Source organism: Lontra canadensis, unplaced genomic scaffold (genome assembly GCF_010015895.1).
Source record: "Lontra canadensis isolate GAN:19392208 unplaced genomic scaffold, GSC_riverotter_1.0 scaffold32, whole genome shotgun sequence".
In the NCBI taxonomy this organism is placed as follows: domain Eukaryota; kingdom Metazoa; phylum Chordata; class Mammalia; order Carnivora; family Mustelidae; genus Lontra; species Lontra canadensis.
In genome coordinates, this window is record NW_022631026.1 from 19,629,824 (window position 1) to 19,654,443 (window position 24,620).

At 41.6% G+C, this 24,620-nt stretch overlaps 1 protein-coding gene across 6 annotated transcripts in view; it reads right to left on the reverse strand.

Annotated features, from left to right (window-relative positions):
- Nucleotides 1-6,072: 6,072 nt before the first annotated feature.
- ASXL2 (ASXL transcriptional regulator 2) overlaps nucleotides 6,073-24,620 on the reverse strand; it is a 143,767-nt gene continuing 125,219 nt past the window's right edge. For 4 of the 6 annotated variants that reach the window (XM_032866983.1, XM_032866987.1, XM_032866986.1 and 1 more), the window contains 4 exons: nucleotides 18,759-18,855; nucleotides 16,483-16,588; nucleotides 13,185-13,902; nucleotides 6,074-9,289 (listed from right to left, as the gene is read on the reverse strand). In XM_032866983.1, coding sequence (XP_032722874.1) covers nucleotides 6,815-9,289; nucleotides 13,185-13,902; nucleotides 16,483-16,588; nucleotides 18,759-18,855 — 3,396 coding nt within the window. In that variant the 3' untranslated portion in view covers nucleotides 6,074-6,814. Of the gene's footprint in view, nucleotides 9,290-13,184; nucleotides 13,903-16,482; nucleotides 16,589-18,758; nucleotides 18,856-24,620 lie in introns of all 6 variants that reach the window. The other 2 variants (XM_032866984.1, XM_032866981.1) reach the window with 1 other exon arrangement.

Consider the following 24,620-nt stretch of genomic DNA (forward strand, 5'->3'; position numbering starts at 1 on the left):
AAAGAAACAAGGATGCAACATCTCTTTAACAATATAAAGGGATACACTTCTCACCAGAGTACAAGATAAAAATCAAGGTTAAGTTTCAATTCCCTTTAGTTTCCTTTTAGTTTGAACATCAGTGACAAGCATGCTGCATTATTTACCTAACAGTTATTAGAAAGGGTTAGTTACTATCATCTTTAGTATCTTCCCGGACGCACTGACCAGGATTAATTGAAAGGGATTCTCTTCAACTGAGACATTACTAAGAAATTTCTTGAAGTTTCTATTAAGAATTCTACATCTTCCAGGGGCGCCTGGGTGGCTCAATGGGTTAAAGCCTCTGCCTTGGGCTCGGGTCATGATCCCAGGGTCCTGGGATTGAGACCCGCATTGGGCTCTTGGCTCTGTGGGGAAACTGCTTCCTCCTCTCTCTCTCTGCCTGCCTCTCTGCCTACTTGTGATCTCTGTCAAATTAATAAATAAAAAAATCTTAAAAAAAAAAAAGCATTCTACATCTTCCTGTGATTGTTTTCAGAAAAGGTAAATTTTACTAACATGGCTCTTCACTTCCACATTGTTATTTCACTAGGGGCAATGCCTTTCCTTAACTTGCTTCATGTTTTGTCAGTGTTTCACCCACTGCCTCAAACGCTTCCCTTCCATAACTCATTTAAACTTCAATTTCCATCATGCTTGGGAAACAGGCAGCACACAGTACCCCTTGAGCCCCGAACTAGAAACATGCTGTATGGCCTCTACCATGTTAGGAATACCTTTTACAATTTACATGGCTGCTTGTTTACCCTTGCAGAACCCGAACCTTAGTACAGTGCTTACCACATAGTAGGTGCTCCGAGAAATATGTGAGCTAGTGAATAACATGATTTGTACACAAAACCAGCTAGAAAACAGTACGCAAAATCCTATTTCTTAAGACCACTTGTGGTCAAGTAGTGTCAAATCATCGAACACAGCTTTCTGGACTGTGATGTAAATAAAGGATGCCTGGGGATTCCAGTTGAAGTTGTGTTCTAGTACATCATTCTTTCATTCAACTGCGTATCAACGAACTATACATTTAGGCCCCTAGGTCATTAACCTGAATATGAATTTCACTTCTGGTGAGGTAGGAGGCCCATTTAAATAATTACAAATATCTACAAGAAACAGCAAGCTGGAGGGTGGGGGAGGACATGTCTGGAAACGGCCATAATGGGCTGGTTCACACACATTTAAATATTTCACTTTCCCTCCTATTACATATGGGAATTACATGAATGCAGATGTTCCCTGAGACGTCAGAATTTTCCTTTAGAAAAAGCATATTTTCAGCAAAGATTTAGAATGCTGTTCTCTTGGACTGGTAAATGATCTTCAATGTCTTTGGGCAACAACGTTTGAAATTTCAATTTTTGAAAAATAACAAGGCGATCTTTTAAACAGCATTCTTGTATCCTTATTAATTTCCAAAATATGCTTTTTATCAGTGAAAATAACCACAGCTGAGCGATTATGGGGAGAACTAGGGAACTAGAACAAAAAGCCAGTTTCATGGGTCACTAAGATACACTCATGAAGTTCTGACATTTTTTATTTCATCCAGTCTATATTCATTTTTAAAGAATGGGCTAGATATCTTTATTACCAAAGACTATCTAGGTACCATTCTGCTCCTTCAATCATATCCTAAAACCAAGTTTTTGCAACCACAAAATTCTCTTGAACAGCAGGATCCAGGCTATCTGTAGGTATGGGGACTAAGGGGAATTAAGCCGTCCTAGTATCTGGCTCAGTCCTCATTTGCATAAATTCCCTTTCTGACACTAATGAGATCAAAATCCAAGTTCTCCTAGCTCTTCTAGCTTTCCGGATCAATCAGGAAAAGCCCTAAAACTGTTAGGAAACTCCCCCTCTCGACCAATCAGGAAGGATACAGAACTGGTTAGGAAACTCACTTCTCAGAGAAGAACTGGGAAACAGAAAACAAGTTTTCGATTGTCTTCATGACATTGTTTCTTCACATACTCCTACACCTGGAAGCTGGTGGCAGTGAATGTTTGCTAATGAATTATTAACCACTGTAGAGAAAGAAAAACCTATCTTTACCCCTGAGATATTTTCTTAACCATTCTTTGTTTTAGAAGCAAATAGTGGGCACATTAAAAAAAAAAAAATGCACGCACCATGTTTTTGTATTTGTTTTTGAAGTTCCCAATAACATCCCATAGTTAAGAGACGGAACAGTTGAAGGGTGAAAACAGAGACAGACAGATTAGGCAAATTTATTATTTTTACTAGAGTTCTGAAAGAAATGTGCTACCCTGAACTGTTTATCACCGAATTTCTCATTTTACTCTTCTAGACAATCTGTAGTAATCTTCCAATGGTAATATAAGGCAACGGCTGAGGGCCCTTCCCACACCGCTCTCAGATGGATGTCAGACCTCAAGATTCACCAAAAACTCCAAGGTTTTTATTTTCACTTTAATTATCTTTTACTTAATAATAAAATGAAAAATAAGAATATATGAATACATACAATCTATATACATATATTTATTGCAAATACTTAAAATTCTTATGTAAAATGATTTTTCTATATCTGTGAAAAAATATGACTTTTTAAATGGTGTTGACACCAACTTCTCTGTACATACCCTCAATTCCAATGTTAACAATTCCTTTAAAAAGGCAAAAGACACAAAAGTTTAGCATTTACCAAACCAGTCTGTACAAACCTTATAAGCCAGAAGGAAAAAAAATAGCTTGTGGTAAATAAGTCGATTTTCTTTTAAAATAAAAAATAAACTCCAAAACTATTCCCCTTATTGCATTTTTTTGGAAATAATCTGAGTGTCTTTAGAGTAACTTCCTTTGTAATAATTTGTGCCTTAACAGTGAGGTCCTACATAAACATACCATATATGAGAAATCGAAGTCTTCCACTGTCACTTTTTACATAGATATTAAAATATATATTACTTAAAATATATTACTGGAAAGCTATTTTTAAAATTGATCTTTAATAGTTGTATCAAATGTAAAGCATTAAAAAAAATAAAGTAACCAAGAATCTATGAAGCTCTTACTTCAACTTTAGGAAATGTTTTACCTATTGTTCCCTTTCAATAGGTACGTAGGTATTGAAACATGGTAGGAAAAGATCCCTGCCCATCATCATGTTTCTCAGTCTCTTTGGACTATTCTATAAATTGAGCTGAAAACTACCGTTGGCCAAGTATTTTTACTTAGCACGTTGCTGCAATGCAACGGGGACTTCTCCCTCCTTGCTATGAAAAGCAACCTCTAGGTCAGAGAGAAACCCTGGCACTGCTCACTGATAAAGAGTTCTAGAAATAAATAGTGGTGTAATGACCAGAGAAGACCCCCTCATTATAACAAATCATTTCACCCAAGAGTTTTTTAAGGGCTCTAAGGTGGAGAAAGGCAATAATAAACGATTAGGATGGTAACTGTCAAGTCATCAATATGTATGAATTTACACCCTCCCCCGGAAGGCAATGAGGTCTTCCTTTGGCTATCTGAATGAGATAATTCTTAAAACCCCTACATCTGGGTGCCTTCCCAGCCCATGCAAATATGCTTCCCCTTCTCCGAGAAAAATGTCCCATTTGCCAGATCTTATTCTTAGAAATGTTACATGGGATACCACAGATAGTTTCAGTATCTTGAGCATAGGGGATAAGGAATAGTAGAGCGAACCACCCCAGGTTGTTTAACAGGATGGAGAATTTTTATCAAAATTTTTTTCAGATTCAGGGAGCCTTCTCTACTAGTAGACAACTCAGAACAGTCATTAAGACTGAGATGACATAGTCATTGTTAATGCTATCTCCCCAGGGTGACCTACAATGGAAGGTATCGGAAGGCTCAGGCTCGAGAAGCATACCCTGGAGGCATAAGCATCAGGCATAATGCCTGACTAGTCACTGGAAATAGTGCAACTAAATGCCATTAAAAAAAAAAAAAAAAAAAAGCTCAGCATTTATTAGTAACCTTTCAGACTGAGCTGAAAGGTAAAGCAACTCCGAAAACCTAAGACAAAAAAACTGCTTTAAAGATACCGGTGTACCATGCTCTCAATAATATAAAGATTTTTCTTGTTTCTACTGCTTCATTTTCAAAAGGGCCAGACTGTTAACGTGTTTGGATTGCTGCTGTTGTTTTTCTGCTTAGCTCTGAGAATGAATGACTTTCTACCTGAAACCACTGTTGTGAAACAGACAAACAGGTTGTATTCAATTTACACTACCAACCGGAGAGAACCCAGTCTCTCATTCGGTCAAGATTGAGGCAGTGTACCTAGTTGACAAATCCTGTTTTAGGGACATTCACAAATGCAAGTATTTTATTAGCTGAGTATTAGTTGTTAAGAGAATCTGGGGAATAATAATGCTTAGGACCGATCTGCAAGAGCCTGGTCAAGAAGAAGAGGCACGCTACGGTTTGCTCTCCCAATGGACTTGAAAATCCCTGATCCCTCTCCTCCTCTCCTGGTTAGTCTGTCCAACCTCAGATTAGGGGAACCGCGGAGGAGAGGCTTCCTATGACAGGAAAGGTGCAAAGAAGAAAGTTCACTTTGATCAATCCGAATCGGTAATTCACATTTAGCACGGCGTCAGTTCTGAAATACTCAGGCACTTCCAGCACAAAGACCAGCCCTCGGGCCTGGCACCGACGTGGGGAGTGAAGAAGCTGAGGGTGGAGAGTTTCAACCAGCAATAATAGGTCCTTTTCACCCCTGCCCTTGGATCTACCCCGAGTACTGAAAGTTTGGGGAAGCGAACCATATTTCTTTCTTACTGGATTGTGGCTAAAGAACTTACTCCTTATCCCAGGATCCTTGTAGCCTTCGTATTTTTTAGCTATGTGTGTGCTGGAAGAAAAAGGGGAATTAGGAGGACATCCTATTATCTTGGCTGAAACTAGAACAAATAATCTTGTATTTGCCTTGAGCCACAAAAAATAACAGAAGCAGAAACTCAAAAAACAGTCAAGTAGTAGGTTTCTTATGGGGTTCAAAAGTATTAAAAGTATTAAAAGCATACAGGGGAAGAATGGGGAACAGAATGGGGAAGAGCAAAGAGTATTACTGTCTACTTTCTCCTCATCTGGAATGTGACTTAATAAATTTACACTGTTCTGCATTTGGTAAGTATCACATCCTGAACACTAAGCACAGCTATAAGTGTACTAGGCAGCAGTAATATTCTTACTTCACACACCTGAAATCGGGAAACTTGAAATCAATATGCAATGATGCACAATGACAATACCCAATTCTTCAATACCGAATTGTGGTAAACTGTAGATTCATTTTAATGTTCTTTAACCAGGACCTAAATGTATGCTCTCAAAAACTCCTCAGTCACTGGTGAAAAATTTAAAAAACAACAAAGGAAAACCAAAAAGAACCAACAACAACAAGCAACAAAACTTTGGAGTTAATTTCTCTTCCTTTCTAGATGTTCCCTTAACCATTTACTGAAGCCCTTTACATTAGAGATTCCTAGTGCATAGACAGTAGTAATCTAAAACAGAGGATATGTTTTTTTTTAAACAGGAGAAGTATCTAACTTTTACTGTGTGTGTGTGTGTGTGTGTGTGTGTGTGTACACGCGCACACATTGTGTTCAAAGTAGTATCTAGTAAGATCACTCCATACTCCTCAGATGCCTGGGAGGTCAAAACAGGCTTAAAAGAACAGGCAAATGTGGCAACAAGGAGCTTTCCCTCCTGCACAACAGTGGACTACAGACCGTGAGGGAACAGGGTTGGGCAAGAAGAGGAAAAGAGAGGCTACCTTGCTTCTAGTGTTAAAATCGTTTTCCGAAATTCTTTATGTTCAGTTTCTGCACTTTTTGAGGCCCTGCCCAACAAAACACACAGTTCAAATCACCCCGTCACTAACACTCTTTGCTCCTGCTCTACTAGCATCTCCCCACCCCCGCCGTTTGTAAGCACCCGTGACTGAGTACCCGGATGTTACTGCTAGAACTGCTGCCCCGCCCAGGCCCCGCTAACAGCAGGGGCCGGGGTGGGGTGGGGGGCATACCCATCGTGGGCCACATTCACGTTCTCAGGGCAGGGCAGGGGGCCTTGAGGGCGGGGTGGGGGGCATGAATTGCAAGCAGAGAGCTTGGCAACAGTACTCGTTTGTGGAAGCCAAGAACCAGGTCAAGAGCTTTCAGAGTCTGAATTACTACCTGTAAAATTAAAACGGGATCAAAAATTTGAACTTAAGAAGGTTCTGTTTAAGGTAAAGGGACTGAGTAAACCCTGAATCCAAATCCCGCGAAGGCTGAATAATCTTAAATAAAGCCTGCAGTCAGACCGTCATGACATAATAAGCTTGAATGGTCATTTCTCCAGACCATTCCTTCATTCCTTCCTTTCCCTGGCCTCTTAGGAAAGGGAGAGGAGAGAGACCGCTTCCTTTAACCATGCATGGCATTAAACTTTTCTCAGAGTCAAGTGAAGTGGAACATAAATCTGAATTCAAATACATCATTACCTAAACACTTGGGAAAACAATGTTAAAACAAAATGTGACATATTTACATGATTTTGTAAGTGCAAACTTGTCACAAATTCACGAAGTCTTGCTTGACCTAGACTTACTATACAAGGTGCTCTTCCTCTACAACGTAAGATCTGTACTCTGTATTCCTGATTAAGTAACATTTGTCTCTTAAGACAACTGAAACCTACTTAGTTATTTCTGTGATTCCGAAAGGACGCAAAAAAACCACATCTCATCAATCCTTCCCTCCCTGCCTCCTTCACAGGTAACCTCTTTCTAGTCTTGTTACCGAACAACAAGGCAGGAGACACAAAGTTTCGAGGGGCCAATGCAATCGTCGTGACAGAACGCTCCACACCCCTTGCACATGATCATGGCTTTCAATCGGCAGTAACATTTCGAAGGTGTGTCCTCTATGCTGTTCTCTTCTGAAAAGGCCTGAACGGGAATGGTCTGGCCATGGCTGCTGGGATTCATCGCTTGGCTAGCAGGGATGGTAGTGACAGTCACCGAAAAGGACATGACATCGCCTACGTTGCTGGCCACCTGGCTACAGTCAGGCATCCCCGGGACAGCAGAGTTATGGTCCATGTCGGACGAGGTGGAGACATTGATCATGCCTCTGTAGCTTGGCCCGATCTGGGTGGGGCTCCCGTACAGCTTCGGGGTCTGCAGTGATGGGAGGAGGAGAGGCTGATGGGTGGGACTGTCTGCGGTCAGAGGAAGGGCAGTCGAACTGAAAAGCTCAGGGCTGCTACGCATCGTCTTGCCTCTCACCACATGAGCCATCTGTTTCTGGGCGGCCTGAATAAAATCTCTGGCTAGGGTCTTTTCATCAAATGTTTGGCCTCTCGTGAACAGGTAACTCTCCTTGCTTAACGTGGTCTGCTCGTGCACAGGCGTCTCCGCCTTCACGTTCTTCTTTGCCAAACAATCACTGGCGGACAGGGCTTCTCTACTGTGGGTTCCCGAGCTTGCTTCACACTTGCCAGGACCCTGGGCAGCGTGGGGCTCCTCCTTCACCATGATGGCTTCTTGCTCGTCACCGGAACTTTCCTCGTCGGTATCTTCTTTGCCACTGCTGCTATCTCCGGCTGCATTTTTACAGTCTGTGTATCCCATTTTCAAGGCCTCTGTGGGGCTGCTTAGACCCAAACGGTCTTCGGGGTTTACAGAATGGGTCCTCCTAAAGCTCTCTGAACCCCGGCCATAGGTGGAAATGTTAAGTAAGTAGTGACCTGCCATGGCAGGCTTCGATGTCCTTCTGCCAGCAAAACCCAGCATGAAGCTCTGGCTTGTGGAGATGTCTTCTAACGGGAAACCTGAGTGACTGAAGTTGAACTGGGAGGGCTGCACAAATGGGAGAACATTCTGCCTCCGAACCCTCTGGATGAGAGTCTGAAGGATCTGCTCTTGGGTGGCTTTGCTGAGTCCTTCCTGGTACTGGTGTGCGTCGAGGCTAGAGTCCCTCAGGTCCTTACCTGAAAAGAGCTGAAGGGGTCTTGGAACCTGAGGGAGCTGCGTACTTGGCAAGGCTTTACCCAGCTGCTGCAGAGCCGGGAGGCATTGCCTCTCACCACCTTCCTCTCTGCTGTTTTCAGCGGCGCCGCTGCCTGTCAACACTGCCGCCCCCGGCTCCTCTTTCGTGGCCAGTGGAACAGTTTTCATTTCAACTTTGGTGAGAGGTTTAGGCAGAATTTGCTCCATGGGAACATCCTTGCCCTGAAGCAGCTGAGTGACCAAAGGGTTATTCGCAGGGATACTAGAGCTTGGCCTCGACAGGGGTCCATTCAAATTTGAAGACGTTCCTGGAGTTTTAAGGCTAGAAGCTACTGGCAAAGTGCTCGAGGATGGAGCCGATCCCGTCGGTGCTGCACTTACACTGACCCGGGGTACAGGAAGCTTTTCTAAAGTGGCTGCGGTCAATAAAGATGTTAAAGGAGAGGGAGGCACAGCTGCAGAAGCGCCAGCAGAGGTCTCTGCTGAGGCCGAAAGGTCTGGCACATTCCTACCAGAACCCGCGCTGGGCTCGACGGTGCCATCGGCCGCAAAACGAGCAGGTGAGGCACCTGAGCGGAGAGCAGGCTCTGTGGGAGCAGAGGGCGAGGTCTCCTGCCGGCAGGTCCCGGGAGCTTGCAGGTGGGCGAGAGAGGCCACCGAGGCCGCTGCCCCCGGGGGAGTCAGCCGTTCGTTCGTCAGCTGCCCTACAGCTGCTGGGGGGGCGTCAGTGTAGGCTGGAGAGGGGACGCTTGCGCGCGCTCCCCCACCGGCAGCTGCTGGAGGCCCTGAGGGGGCTTGCTGTAGTTGTGCTCCAGAGACACGAGGAGGCTGTGCCTGGTCTGGGCTCTTGGTCTCAGACTGGGGCTGAGTCTCTGGACCACAGGGTAAAAGCTCTCTCGTACCTCCCCTGCTTCCAGTTCCTGCCAATTCCAGTGTGGGGCCCTTTCCAGGTTCGCGGCCTCTGTCTGAGTCTGGACTCCCTCCTCCAGCAGTTTTCCTGTCACCTCCCTCTCCTGGACCTTGTCCGCCCCCGGGGCCAGGTCCCGGAATGGTCCCTCCAACTGCGGCGGCGGCGGCGGCGGCAGCGGCAGCGGCGGCGGCGGCAGCCCTCTGTGCTTTGACCAGCTGGGCTTTTGCTTTGATGTCTGCGAGAGTTCTGGCTCCTGTTCTGTTAGGACTAGTGATGGAGACTGGAAAACGAGCCCTGGGAGAGACCTGCGATGTAGGAAAAGGCATGGGGGAGATTCTGGAGACCGGGATCTGAAAGGAGGAGGGAGAAAAAAAACCCGGAGCTTAGTTTTCATCGACAAGAAAAACACAACTTCCAGACGCTTAAACTGTTCCAGTAACCACTGCACACCAGTGACACAAATGGGAGGTCCATGGCCGAGAGACCTAAGCGTGGAGACAGCAACGCGACTGTGCCCCTAGGGTCCTTCCACCTCCTCTCCTGGGGCCAAAGCCTCTCCTCCCCCGACACCCTCCCCACCCTGAATCCCTATGCCTCTTTTCTCAACACAACTCCCTCCTCCTGGCATTACTACTCACGACAGCTTATTACTTAAGGTTCAGACCTCGCAGGGTATTTGCACTTTCGCATGCGTGCGTGAGAGAAGCAGCATACCACTGCACCACTGTCTTTTCCTTCTTAGCTCTCCTTCTAAGCTGCGAGGAAAATTCTTGCTCTCTTCTGCTCAGTGCACATACACACATGCACACTTAAGCAGAGAAGCTGAGTTAGCTCAATGACTGAGGTGTCTAGATAGCACTGGAAGGTAGACCACGTGGGATCCACAGAGGTATCCCACTCCGTCCATCCACACGAAGGGAGTATAGACAGAATGTATATAATGTTCGCCACAGTCATTTTCACCTATGGCTGCCTTTATACTTACTTGGGGAGCTGTTTAAAAATAAAGTGCTCTGGGTCCTCTCCCAAAACTGACAAATTAGAACTCTAGAGAAAATAGGCACTTCTGCAACACTTCCTGGGAAACTCTGCTACATCACCACGTTTGAAACCACTGATTTTCACAGCATAAAATACTGCAGCTGAAAGGAATCGGACTCCTGTCTGAAACAATGATTTGGGAGCTATCAGACTTAAATGAGAATGCATCAAAGAGATGCATCAACTTACTCTTCTAGTAAGTTGCCAGAATTTAAAGGAGCAAATAACTGTGACAGATGTTACACGGCATTTAATTTAAGGAAAAAAAAAAAAAAAAGGTAAGCCAAAGGGCTCTAAGAAAATGCATGTCATCCTTCTGGAAGTCCTTAAATTAAGAATAATAAAGTCACTAAAATTTTTTCATTATTTGCAATATCCATTTCTCAAAAGGTCAGTAGTCCTGAGAAACAGATTCTCTGTCATGCAGAAGTCAGAGCTATGGGATCGTGTCACAGCTGTCACAGTCCACACATCTGACATCAGGACATGTACCTAATCTCTTAGCACTGAATCTCTTTTACATCTAACTGCATAGTATTTCAGAAGCTACCAACAGAGGGAAAGAAGCAACTGTTGCCCCTTGGTAATGTCACCTAGAAGAGACCACTAGGAAGGGGAGAAAGTAGGTAACACCAGAAAATTAAATCCAAGAAAGTAAAAGCACAGTTGTTCAGGGGAATTGTAGACAGGGACAAACAACCTTACATCAGAATAATCTTGAGAATAACAAGATACCTAGCAGAATAAACACTATCTATTGTAATGACTGAAAATCATTCCTAACATGTTGACTAAATTCATTAAAAGTGGTTCAAAGAGAAAGTTTTAATACATAAAAATAGTAAGTTTCAGTTATTTATGTAAATAGCTCTATAACCTGTTTATGTTGTCTGGGCATTGGTAACAAATAAACAAGAAGCCCTACCCTGGTAAAGCAAGGTCGATTTTCTTCATGTATCCTGAAAAGATGGGGCGCTTGGGTGGCTCAGTTGGTTAAGCCCCTGCCTTCAGCCCAGGTCATGATCTCAGGGTCATGGGATGGATCCCCACGTTGGGTTCCCTGCTCCCTGGAGAACCTGCTTCTCCCTTCCCCCTACTACCCCCCAGCCTGGGTAGCTCTCCCTTGTTAGCTTGTTAGCTCTCCCTCGCTCTTTCTATCAAATTAATAAACAAATTCTTAATAAAATAGAACAGATGCATACCAAATAGGAAACACCGTTTTCCATCTCTCTCTGTACGTATTATGGTACAGACATCCATGTTATGACATGTAAGTGCATACATATGCATGTATATAACATATATACACATGAATAACATTTGTAATAAGATTTTATTTTTCTACTTAAGTTTTGGTTAAAAGATTTTGCTCTGTTATAAATTACATTAAGTTTTGTCTAAGGAAGTAGGATTTGATGGGGCGCCTGGGTGGCTCAGATAACTAAGCGTCTGCCTTCACCTCAGGTCATGATCCCAGGGTCCTGGGATTGAGCCCTGCATCAAGATCCCTGCTCCACAGGAAGCCTGCTTCTCCCTCTCCCTCTGCTTGTGTTCCCTCTCTCGCTGTGTCTCTTTGTCTAATAAATAAAATCTTAAAAAAAAAAAAAAAAAAGAAACAAACAAAGAAAGTGGAATTTGAGATACAGGCCTAAGGCAAGAGTTATTAAAGCAACTTCTGGTACAAAGTATTCTGCAGGGGGGGGTGGAGGGCGTAAGGAAGAAGAAGAAAGCAAAAGAAAGGGAAAAAATTGAGTAACAATAACACGTCATGGTGGACTTTAATTTTCAGTGTGGGGCCTCTCTGGATTAGGGAAGCAGACCAAGCAGGATGTAAGTCAGCCTCTATAAAGATGAGGAAATAGAAATGACACACCTCACAGTATCATCTATATTAAGTAAAACGTAAAATGTAACTCAGCTCTCAGGTCTGCACAGAAGTTCTGACTGACATTCATTACAGAAAGGTTTCTAATATTTTTCTAACAGTAAGAGTGGGGGATAAAAGAATTGTAAAGTGATTTTCATAAAAAAATCACAATCTCTGGCAAAGCATGCAAAGTATGTTAATGGTGGAAAAATGGCAAACATTTGTTTTTAAAAAAGGGAGATTCCTAAGTGCATAAATCTTAAAATTAAAAAGTAATGAGAACGTCATACAGTTAGTAATTAAGAAGCAACACGAGAGAAAAACAGAGAGTAAGTTAAATGGGTCAAGTACTAGCAACTGAATGTCTCTAAGGAATATTATCTGATGGAACTAGCTTTGGTTCATCTAAGTTAAATAAAAAAGAGGGAAAAAGTATTTCTATGTGGCTTCTTTTTCTATTTACATTTCTAACGTGAATGAATACTACCTTATGTCTGGGCTGACAGTAGACACAACAGTATTAATAAACACCACTAGTAAAAATTTATTAATATATACTATTTACTAAATGAAAAAATGAACTGCAAGCTGATATTAAGCACAAGCCCAAGTATTAGTAAACTTTAGATCAGAAGTAAAAATGTGTTTGGGCTTTAAAGGGCTCACTACTGGTTAGATGCACTCTTGTATACTCAGATAAGGAAACCGCTTTATGAATGTGAAATATTTGCTAAGTAGCAACAGAATGCTAACATGAAAGTCAGGGACAAAGCCTTAGCAGCAGAGCTTAGCAAGGCTAGTCTACCTTACTGATGTCCCTCAAGTAACCAGCAGTGACTCACAGCAGCCACACAGGTTTCCTTTAAAAGGGGGGAACTAAAGGTAGTTCTAGAGCCACAGAACATCCAATCAGTTATGGCAGTAAGAAAAGGACCAAGGTACATGTAAAATGTCATGGCTCTTGCCACAAAGATCTCTTGATCACACCAAGGGCTTCCTTCTGTTTATTATTATTATATTTCTTGTTTTGTCACATGAGACAGAATAATGTCCACAACTATCTTAAGAATGGCCAGCCAGGAGGATGGGTGGAGGTGGTCTACATTAGTTAGATATCCAGGCACTTTCCTTACTACCAAAACACTAATACAGATCTGTAGGAACGCAGTTCTAAATGCCTGTTTAGTCATAATTTTGTTCATGTAAGAACGCAGTTACGTGCTTATCAAATATATACAACTGCTTCTGTGTTAAAAACACCACGAATGACTTGGTATTAAGTAAGACCAGAAACTTAGTGTTCAGACATTTTCTTTCAATCCTTCCCACTCTCTTACCTTGAGAGGTGGTACTTTTCGCACCTGGATCCTGTCCCCTCTACTGAGAAAGGGCTGTGGCGAGACTTGAAATGGCTGCTGGTGCTGGCGATTCTCCGTGACACGTGGCCTTTTTTCCCAGCTCACAGGGCCCTCTTCTTGGATGAGACAAGATTTCCTCTTGAGGCTTTCTGGGCTGTGATCAACCGGGGCCGATGGAGGGTCTTTTGCAGTGATCTCCTGTGGACCAGCTTCTGCCATGGGCTTCATTACTGGTTTTTCCACCCCAGGACTCTTGGGTTTGTTTGGGGACGTAATTAAAGCTTCTTGGCCTTCATCTTTGTTATAACTAGGAACTGTGGTGAGATGATTCTCTTTCTCAGACTCCTGTTCAGCAGAGGCAACTGGCTTCTGCTCCAAGAAACTGTCATCCTTTGGGCACTTGATGGGAAGAACACTGCTAAGCTCTTGCGTATTGCTTGCTGAGGGAAGCAGGGGCTCTGTGGATTTGGGGTTTGGCTGCACCGTATCTTGGCTTTCATGCTCTTCTTTTCTTACTGGGGATGGCAGTTGCACCACTTCTTCTTTTGACCCTAACTGGGGAATTCCTAGGAGGACACTGACAGGCGAGGCCTCTGAAGGAAGCATGGATTTTGGTTGCTCAGCTGGGGTTTTCTTTACTTTGAGATCGCTGGGCGAGGCTGTCAATTTCTTTGAATCCTCAAGGCTCAAACCAGAACTAAAAGGTGGAAGAAAAAAATATCCTAGTTGAGGAATGGCCCATGTTACTAAACGTATTAGGAGATAATAGTATGTGGCAATGCCCGGAAGAAACCCTGACATAGAGTAGCTTTTCCTCATATATCACCACCATTATTATGATTATGATTAGTGAAGCTCTGGATCTCAAGTGTCTGGAGGCAAATCCTGGCTCTGATACACACATGTGACATTAAGTCAGTCACTAGTCTTTTGTATCTCAGTTTCCTCATCATATAGTGAGGTTCATTACTTTATGTTATTGGTGTGATTAAATTAATGCATATAAAGTACTTAGAACAGTACCTAGCACATATTAAAGCTTGATACTGTTAATTGTCATTATTATTTATGCTTATAAAAGGGGCTACCATGTCTAGAGGCAAGCATCACAGACTACCCACAAAGGAAGTTTAAGAAGGCCGAGACCCACGCACCCTCATCAACTCTGCTCTGTAGCACCTGCAGAAAGGACAGCCCAAGAAGTCTACGGGCCCCTGAGGAGACAGGAGGAGGTGGCTGTCAATGTTTTCCATAGGTTGAAAATTAGAACTCTGGAATTTCTGGAAAGCCCGTTTACACTTCACTTAGTATAGTTCCATAATGCTGAGAAAAATGACTCCGAGCTGTCCTGGGAGTGATGATAAACTGGGACTTCCACAGTGTGGCCCCATTAGTATTAGGCTACTCAGCAGAGGTCACCAGAGACCCCTTATAGTCTTTTAGCACACTGTTTAAACAGGCAAAGGCAGGAGACCCTCTTTGGTGACTTCAAATGATCAGTACTGTACCTCTGGGATAGAGTGGCTAACAACAAAAATAGACAATAAGAAAAAAAAACAGTCCTCCTGTAAATGTTGGCCAAAAAAAGGTAACAGATGAAAACAAAAAGACCCCAAAACTGCTACAATGCTCTATCTGCCTACAGAGGGAATGTACAATATTTACGGAGTGACATCTACCTGTGACAAGAGTCTAATGGAAATACCATCATTTCTGTAGAAAGGCTCAAAGCTCATACCAAGAGTGTAAAAATATCAATATATGAGACTCTTTTTTAAGACCAACATGGGGCTCAAATACACAATCCCAATATTAAGAGTTGCACACTCAGGGGCGTCTGAGTGGCTCAGTCGTTAAGCGTCTGCCTTTGGGTAAGGTCATGATCCCAGAATCCTGGGATCGAGCCCCGCGTTGGGCTCCCTGCTCAGCAGGAGGCCTGCTTTCTCCCTCTCCCACTCGCCCTGTTTGTGTTGCCCCTCTTACTATGCCTCTCTCTGTCAAATAAATAAATAAAATCTTAAAAAAAAAAAAAAAGAATTGCACACTCTACCAACTTAGCCAGCCAGGCGAGCCCATACGAGAGACTCTTAACCACAAAAGGAATCACTTCCTACATGACCATAAAGGGGATCGATGAACTACTGGGAGATAAGAAAAAGAGCCAGTAGTTGTCCAACTGTGGTTGCGGAGTGTTCTTGAGGTCTGCCATTAGGTATGCAGAAGACAAGGGAGACAAACCAGTAACTCTCTGGATGTTCAATTCTACCTCAAACAACAGAGCTCCACTGTCATCTATTTAAATGTCCCCATTAACATTTTATTTAGATTTTTTTAAAAGATTTTATTTATTTATTTGACAGAGAGAGAACACAAATAGGCAGAGAGGCAGGCAGAGAGAAAGGGGGACGCAGGCTCCCTGCTGAGCAGAGAGCCCGATGTGGGGCTCGATCCCAGGACCCTAAGATCATGACCTGAGCCAAAGGCAGCGGCTTAACGGACTTAAGGGGCCCAGGTGCCCCTATTTAGATTTTTTATTAGGAAAATCATCCCCTTGAGAACAGGGTTTATATCTTCATGCAGCTGTGAAGACCTGCCAGAGTGCCTTCTAGAGAGAAGAGGCTGTTTAACGATGCCCTGGGTGTAATGGTTCATATTACGGGATTCCTAGCACTCCTTGGTGATTCTGGATGAACTACCATCTTGTGGGATAATTAACTGTTAGAAAAAAACTTCCGTATTCTTGTAACTTATAAAATTACTGGAAGAACAACTCAGATTATTCAAAGAAAGGGACTCCAATTCGAGATAATAATTTTTTTTAAATGAAACATCCCACCCACAATGGTAACGTGTCAGGAGTCAAGTAACCCAATTTTGTACACCCGTGATTCATAAAAAGAAAAAATATCTTGGTTAAGAAGAACTGGTGAGGGCGCCTGCGTTGCTCACTGCATTGCTCAGATTAAGCGTCTGCCTTTGGCTCGGGTCACGATCCCAGAGGATCCTTGGTCCTGGGATCAATCCCCGTGTCAGGCTCCCTGCTCAGTGTGGAGTCTGCTTCTCCCTCTCCCTCTGCCTCCTCCTCCCTGCTCATGCTCTGTCTCTTACTCTCTCTGTAAGATAAATAAATAAAATCTTAAAAAAAAAAAAACAAACCTGGCAAAATAATAGAAGGAAATTAAGGACTAGAATTTCTGCAAAGGTAGTTAAGATGAAACACTGTGTAACACATATGTAGGAATTCACATTTGGTTTATGGAACCTGTCTTGGTATTACCTCTGACCATAGTAGCTTTCAAAGAATTGTTCTTTCCATGGCTCTACTTTTTTCTCCTTCTCAATCTCTTGGCGAATTCTCACCTGCATCTCAGGTGTAAACTCACCTGTAATGTAAAAAAGGGGAAAAAAGGGATATTCAACAGAAATATGCTGTTTTTAACTTTTAAATATTTGTAAATCATGAAAAACTTCGTCAGAATCATGAAAAATAGTCAGAATACTATCATGTGGAAGTAAGAGAAATTTCCCCCAATTCCTCACTGGAAAGGAGCCCCTAGAAGCCACTGGGGGACATACAGTGCTCACACACCACCGTGTGCAGCTTCCAGTACTCAGCTGAGGCCACCTGTGCCTTTCCTCTGGGCTCTCTTACAGCACCTCCCTCCTGCTCCAAACATCATATTCCCTACAGATTTATCACTAACCTTGAATTTGTCATTTCTTTTCCACTGGAAAAAGAGTCACATGGTTTCAGTAAATAATGCCATTGGGCATTCTGTTATTTTAAAGTTCTGCTTCCCTTAGGCAAGTTGTATTTTGTGCCTTTTGTCTCTTACTGCATAATGAAAGCCGTGACCTGGGACCCAGCTTCCAGGCAGCCAAGGTTCCACTAAAACGGCAGGGAGTTATCTGGGAGTGGTCAGTTTTCTAACTGCTCCAGAAACTGTACCGCTCTACTGCCCTGACATAAGGCACTAAACATGCCAATGACTGCGCCACTCTAAATACGACATTTACTTGCATATACCACCAACTACCTCCATCCCTCCCTCTCCGACAGCAGAGGACACCTGAATCTGTTGGGTAGGCCATCTTCCAACTGCGGCTCAGAAAGCCTGCTCTTTTTTATACTCTAATACCCAGGACATCAAGGAAAAATAGAAACGGTAGTGTTCAAGTTTAGGTTTCTTTAGGGTAAAAGGATAGAGAGGAAAAGTGTTGAAGGACACAGTCCTGGGCACAGGAGTAGAAAAGAGAACTTTGCCTGTCAGAATCCAACCCAGAACTACTTTTTCAGGGAGTCTACTGTATACAAGAGAATGAGGAACATACTGACTTCTGTTCACATGTGTACAGTGTTCAAAGTTTTTGCTGCTCATAAAATACGATCACATGACTAGGCATAGCAGTGACTGCTCATATGCAAAAAAAGAAAAGAAAAAGAAAAAAAGAAAGAAAAGAAACACTGATAACAATCAAAGTACCACTGATGACACTGTCTACTTTAAAAAACTGGGTGGTGGGGGAACCAGGGGGGGCGAGCACCTGGGTGAGTCCTGATTTCGGCTAAGGTCATGATCTCAGCGTCCAGAGATCAAGCCCTGCTTCCAGCTCTGCACTGACCCTAGAGCCTGCTTAAGATTCTTTCTGTCCCTCTGCCTCCCTCCCTCTTGCTACAGTTTGGTCTCTCTTTCTCTCAAAAACAAAACTAACGAAACAAACAAGCAAAAACTGGGGAGTTAGGGCAAAAATCCTTCATCAAATTATTCTTAAAGAAAGGTAATAGTAATGCATATGTTTTAAAGTGTTTATGTGACTGCAGTTCAGAAAAAAATAAGTGGTCTTTGCTCAAGGAAATTTTTAAGAGACAGGACCAGAGTAATCAGTGAGAAAACATCTCTACACAGAATTGCTTTCCCCCACCCTGCCCCAAAACAGCAGGAAGGCAAATGTCAACACTGCAGTCAACAATACAGATGTTAATGAGTTGGTCAAGTAACTCTAAATGCTACTGATCTGACAAAATGTTAGCAAGGAGTAGCATTCCTAATGCTCTCCTTACAAGTGTATTCATTTTAAAGCTTCTCACAGTTGTTTTAGGCTATGTCTTGGTACACCTTCATGTGACCTTCCAAGTGTTAGTTTGTATTCCACGTGTACTGAAAAACAAACATAAGAGAACACTGTAATTCTGTACTCTGTTTATTAAAATTTCAATTCCTAGGCATTCACCTAGAATTATTGAATCAAAAATCTTTAGGTAGAGGGACTAAAAAATCTATTTTTTTAGTTTCCCTAAATTCAAAGGTGACTTTAAATTCCTGAAGAAACATCGCTAGACTCCACCTGGAGCCAGACCTGGTTGCATAGGATCCAGACAAAAGTCAGTATAGGATTTCACACAGGATAGCTAGTTCTATGCTACGGAAACATCCTGTCCTTAGCCTACTAAAATTGCTCAAAAACTCGCTGAGGCACAGAGGTGCCAACATGCCCTCATAGTAGCTCCAAGTACACACACAATCTAGGAGGCACAGAAGTTTGAACATTTACCTTCTGAGAGTCTTTCCTTCCAGCCTTGGGCTGCTGAAGTGAAGAACTCATTGTTAAGGGCTGAGCCATTTAACTTCATCAGACCATCTGGACCAACCTGGGTCAAAGAAGAAGCCAAGAGAAGCTTACAAAGAAAGCCAAATTCTTTCATTTTAGAGAAGAATGTATATACATTTAATTTTATAGAAATCTGACTATATCATCCTGGATACTTAATGTATCACTTTTTCTAATAAATTTCTTTCCTGTTTACCTCTCCTCCCTTCTTTCAATTCCATTCCCCATTAAGTATACTCAAAGAATCCTCCGCAAACATAAATCTACATGTAAGAAGGTTTCTCCCTGGGAGGTTTATTATTTCTCTTACAAAACTGTGACCAAGCTTTGAATCTTCTTTTTCTCACGTAACACACTGGGGAAGTCCCTCCCAAGTCGACGGGCAGAGTGTTTGCTCCTTCCTAACAGCTGCACATGTTTCACCATAGGCACGCACCTCAGTTCATGCCCCAGTTTCATAATCATAAACACACACCTTGTTCCCAGTACTTTCCCATCACCAACCAACCTGCAGTAAGCATTCTGGCAAAGATGAATACACTAGAGCTTTTACTTCTGTGGAATAAATTCTAAAAGCAACGAAATATCTGTGTCTGTAACTAGGTACTGTTAGATTATTTTCCAAAAAGGCTACAACAATTCACATTTCTACCTGAAATATATGAGTGTACTCTGTCCTGTGAACAATATATGTTAACGAGACTATTTAATTTCTGCCATTGTAATGGGTTTAAAAAATGGTAAAAATTTCCTTTATCTTGACTACTGGAGTTTTGTTCACCTTTTTGCATATTTATTAAATATTTAGATTTGCCATCTTGTGAAATGCTTATCATTATGTATATTTTTCCGAAAGGCTACTTATTTTTATTATCAATTTGTGAGGATCCCTTACATACTATTCATAGTAAAACTGTCACATCCACAAAAAATATTTCCTCTCATTTATCTGCCTAGGGACTTGATTTGTGGTATCTTACCAAAAAGTTTTACGATTCTTTCTCTTAGAGATTTTAGATTTCCTATCATGGTTTAGAACCATAAATCTTATTTAAGGACATAAAACACAGATCTGAAAAAGATCTAGACAGAAAAGTTGAGTAAAATTGCCATTCTCCCCACAGTTAATATCTACATTCCAATCAGAACCCCTAATGCAGAGTTGTCATTAATAAAATGATTTTCAAGTTCATAAGGAAAAAACAAGAAAAACCACCTTTCCAATTATTAAACATACCACATACGAAGCCACTGCAGTTGAAAGTATTATTACTAACACTCGAAGGAACAAAGAAACAAGTGGAAGATGAGAGAGTATGCATAAACACACACTGCTTATAACTGAATAGAATACATAATGAAGATGGGATTTCAAACTGTGAGAAAAAGATGGCTGTATCAAATATGTAGTGGCGAAACAAGAGGCTATTAATAAGCAGAAAATACAGTTGAACCCCGATTTCAGAGCAATAAAAAAAAAATCCTAGGTAGATTAAAAATTTAAATGTAACCCATAAGTCAAAAACAATTTTTTCAGAGAAAATTTAAGTAACTATTCGGACATCCTAGCGACTGAGGAATTCTTCCCCACCAGCCTCACTTTCTATACCTATCAGGGCCCACATTATCTGCCCCCATACCCCGACTCCCGCCCAGCTCTAGAGCAGAAACTGGTGAACTTTTCCTGTCAAAGGAGCAACTGCAAGTATTTGAAGCTCTGAAAGGCCATAGGCCCTCTGCTGCCACTACTTAAACGTATGCCGCTGCTGCACGAACACAGCTCTATGCCACACGTAAACTAACGCAAGTGACCATACATTGATAAAACTTTATTTACAAAAAAAGGCAGTGGGCCGAAACTGGCCCAAGTTTGCTGACTGCCGACTTGTTCTCTAGAGAGTAGATAGACAGAGGGGTGACAGTTTCCCCTGTAAGAACAGGTCATCTGGGGACGCCTGGGTGGCTCAGTTGGTTAAGCAGCTGCCTTTGGCTCAGGTCATGATTCCAGCGTCCTGGGATGGAGTCCCACATCAGGCTCCTTTGCTCAGCAAGGGAGCCTGCTCCTCCCTCTGCCTTTGCCTGCCTGTGCTCACTCTCTCACTCTCACAAATAAATAAATAAAAATCTTTAAAAAAAAAAAAAAAAGAACAGGTCATCTGACCTCTGTCTGAATGGTCCAGAAATGAGCAAGTTACTCCATCATAAGTCAGTCCATTTTAACAGCTACAGCTGTTAAAAAAATGTTACTTTAACATCACATCTGCTTTCTGGAGAAACAGGTTTACCTGTTTCCTATGACAGATCTTTAAATATATCTAGAGAGGTGCTTTCACCCATTCCCCTCCTGTATTCTTTTCTCTGATCTAAATTATGTCTTTTTACTTCATGGCTGGGCACTCAGACAATGAAATATGGTTTTCGATGTTCCGTCCTAGTAATAACCAGGATTCTACAAGCACCCTAAATTGCATCGGACAGTGAAGTTGACTGGAGCTCCATACTTCTAGACATAGGGACGTTATTTCTCAAATTACCATGTGTTCTCACCATACTCAAAAAAGGCCAAGTAATGTCCTATTAAGAACTTCCCACCAGCCTGCACTCCATGGGAAATTGAATAGATAAATTAAAAAGTCCCTTTTCATTCTAGAATTTTATGTGGCAATCCTTCCTCTGAGAGAGGATAAGGGCCATTAGTCAAAAGACCATTTTAAGGAACCTGCACTAGAGTTCATAGGCCTTTAGTTAGGTCCGAGCATATTCCCAACCTAATAACCCGAGCCTTTAAAAAAAGATGAGAGCAAACCCCAATGAGAAGTTCTTAAAAAACTTTGCAGAAATGTCAGCCTCCTAACTTGTTCGAACCAAAAGGTGGGCATCCCCAAAGCTGTAATTTCCCCCAAGAAGTTTTAAGGAGGGAGAAGCAGTAGCTGGGAATGATTAGCTCTACTTACTTCTTTACCCCATTGCTGGTAGTGTAGCTGACTTACTTGGTCTCCCGGGAAATGGAATCTAACCTGCTTTCCTATGTGCTGACTCACATCATTACGCTACTGAAACTAACATCAGTACAGTTTAATAGAAAGATGATATTCTGAGTTAGAAATATTTTATTTTTGACAGTCAATTCGCTAAGATGAGGTGTATACGTTACTCTTCTTTAATCTCTTGCCACAAACCAGGGTATAAATTTAGTTTTCTTACTGTAAATTAGGGAAAATGTCTCTCTTTCATCTTGTTTTTATAATGATTAGGAAATGAGGGGAGAGCCCATCAGGTTACTTCGAACAGAGTATGTGTTTGGAAATAATGAATAAAAAAACCTTTAGAATTGAATAAACCTTAGAAAATCATGATTCTATCTTCCCTTTGTAGAGGAGGAAACAGATGATCAGAAGGGGGAGTGACTTGCTAGTCACTCTTTCCTTGATAAAAGCTAAAATCTCAGATTTTGACCTTATTACTGACCAATCTTAATCTCTCTGGTCCCTACCCAGACTTTCCCAAACCTCTGGTATATCTTCTAGCTATCTTTTTTTAAAGAGTATAAACTATATTGGGTTTTGAAAGTTCTCAATTATGAAGGCAATAAATGTTTTTGTTTTAAAAAAATCTAACAAAAGAATGAAAATAATTAACATTCTTACTCTCTTAAAAAAATCCATTCAAAAATCCTTGTTAAATGTCTTAGGCAAGACAACACTTCTTTTCGACTGTATTCACTGAATACCTCACTTCCCAATATGAAAGCAACATAAAGTTTATTCCATGATCTTGACATTCTGATAACAGTTAAGACCTGATTTAGAACCAAGGATGTGATCTATTCTGGAGAATGTTCCATGTGCACTAGAGAAGAATGTGTATTCTGTTGCTTTGGGATGAAATGTTCTGAATATATCTGTGATGTCCATCTGGTCCAGTGTGTCATTTAAGGCCTTTATTTCCTTGTTGATCTTTTGCTTGGATGATCTGTCCATTTCAGTGAGGGGAGTGTTAAAGTCCCCTACTATTATTGTATGATTGTCGATGTGTTTCTTTGATTTTGTTATTAATTGGTTTATATAGTTGGCTGCTCCCACGTTAGGGGCATAGATATTTACAATTGTTAGATCTTCTTGTTGGACAGATCCTTTGAGTATGATATAGTGTCCATCTTCATCTCTTATTATAGTCTTTGGTTTAAAATCTAAGTGATCTGATATAAGGATTGCCATTCCTGCTTTCTTCTGATGTCCATTAGCATGGTAAATTCTTTTCCACCTCCTCACTTTAAATCTGAAAGTGTCTTCGGGTTTAAAATGAGTTTCTTGTAGGCAACATATAGATGGGTTTTGTTTTTTTATCCATTCTGATACCCTGTGTCTTTTGATTGGGGCATTTAGCCCATTAACATTCAGGGTAACTATTGAGAGATATGAATTTAGTGCCATTGTACTGCCTGTAAGGTGACTGTTATTGTATATTGTTTCTGTTCCTTTCTGATCTACTACTTTTAGGCTCTCTCTTTGCTTAGAGGACCCCTTTCAATATTTCCTGTAGAGCTGGCTTGGTGTTTGCAAATTCTTTCAGTTTTTGTTTGTCCTGGAAGCTTTTAATATCTCCTTCTATTTTCAATGATAGCCTAGCTGGATATAGTATTCTCGGCTGCATGTTTTTCTCGTTTAGTACTCTGAATATATCATGCCAGCTCTTTCTGGCCTGCCAGGTCTCTGTGGATAAGTCTGCTGCCAATCTAATATTTTTACCATTGTATGTTACAGACTTCTTCTCCCGGGCTGCTTTCAGGATTTTCTCTTTGTCACTAAGACTTGTAAATTTGACTATTAGGTGACGGGGTGTGGACCTATTCTTATTGATTTTGAGGGGGGTTCTCTGCACCTCCTGGATTTTGATGCTTGTTCCCTTTGCCATATTGGGGAAATTCTCTCCAATAATTCTCTCCAATATACCTTCTGCTCCCCTCTCTTTCTTCTTCTTCTGGAATCCCAATTATTCTAATGTTGTTTCGTCTTATGGTGTCACTTATCTCTCGAATTCTGCCCTCGTGGTCCAGTAGTTGTTTGTCCCTCTTTTGTTCAGCTTCTTTATTCTCTGTCATTTGGTCTTCTATATCGCTAATTCTTTCTTCTGCCTCATTTATCCTAGCAGTGAGAGCCTCCATTTTTTGATTGCACCTCATTAATAGCTTTTTTGATTTCAACTTGATTAGATTTTAGTTCTCTTATTTCTCCAGAAAGGGCTTTTATATCTCCCGAGAGGGTTTCTCTAATATCTTCCATGCCTTTTTCGAGCCCAGCTAGAACCTTGAGAATCGTCACTCTGAACTCTAGATCTGACATATTACCAATGTCTGTATTGATTAGGTCCTTAGCCTTTGGTACTGCCTCTTGTTCTTTTTTTTGTGGTGAATTTTTCCGCCTTGTCATTTTGTCCAGATAAGAGTATATGAAGGAGTAAGTAAAATACTAAAAGGGTGGCAACAACCCCAGGAAAATATGCTTTAGCCAAATCAGAAGAGATCCCAAATCGTGAGGGAGGGGGAAGGGGATAAAAAGAGGTTCAGAAAGAAAAAAAAAAAAGAAAAAAGAAGAAAGAAACAAAAAAAAACCAATAATGAAAAAAATATAAAAAGGAAAAAAAATATATATATTAGATAAACTAGTTAAAAAACGTTAAAAAAGAAAAGGGTAAAAGTTTAAAAAATTTAGAAGAAGAGAAAAAAAATTGATAAAGAAAAAAAAATTAAATTAACTGCAAGGCTAAAGAATCATGGGGAGAAAGCCATGAGTTCCGTGCTTTGCT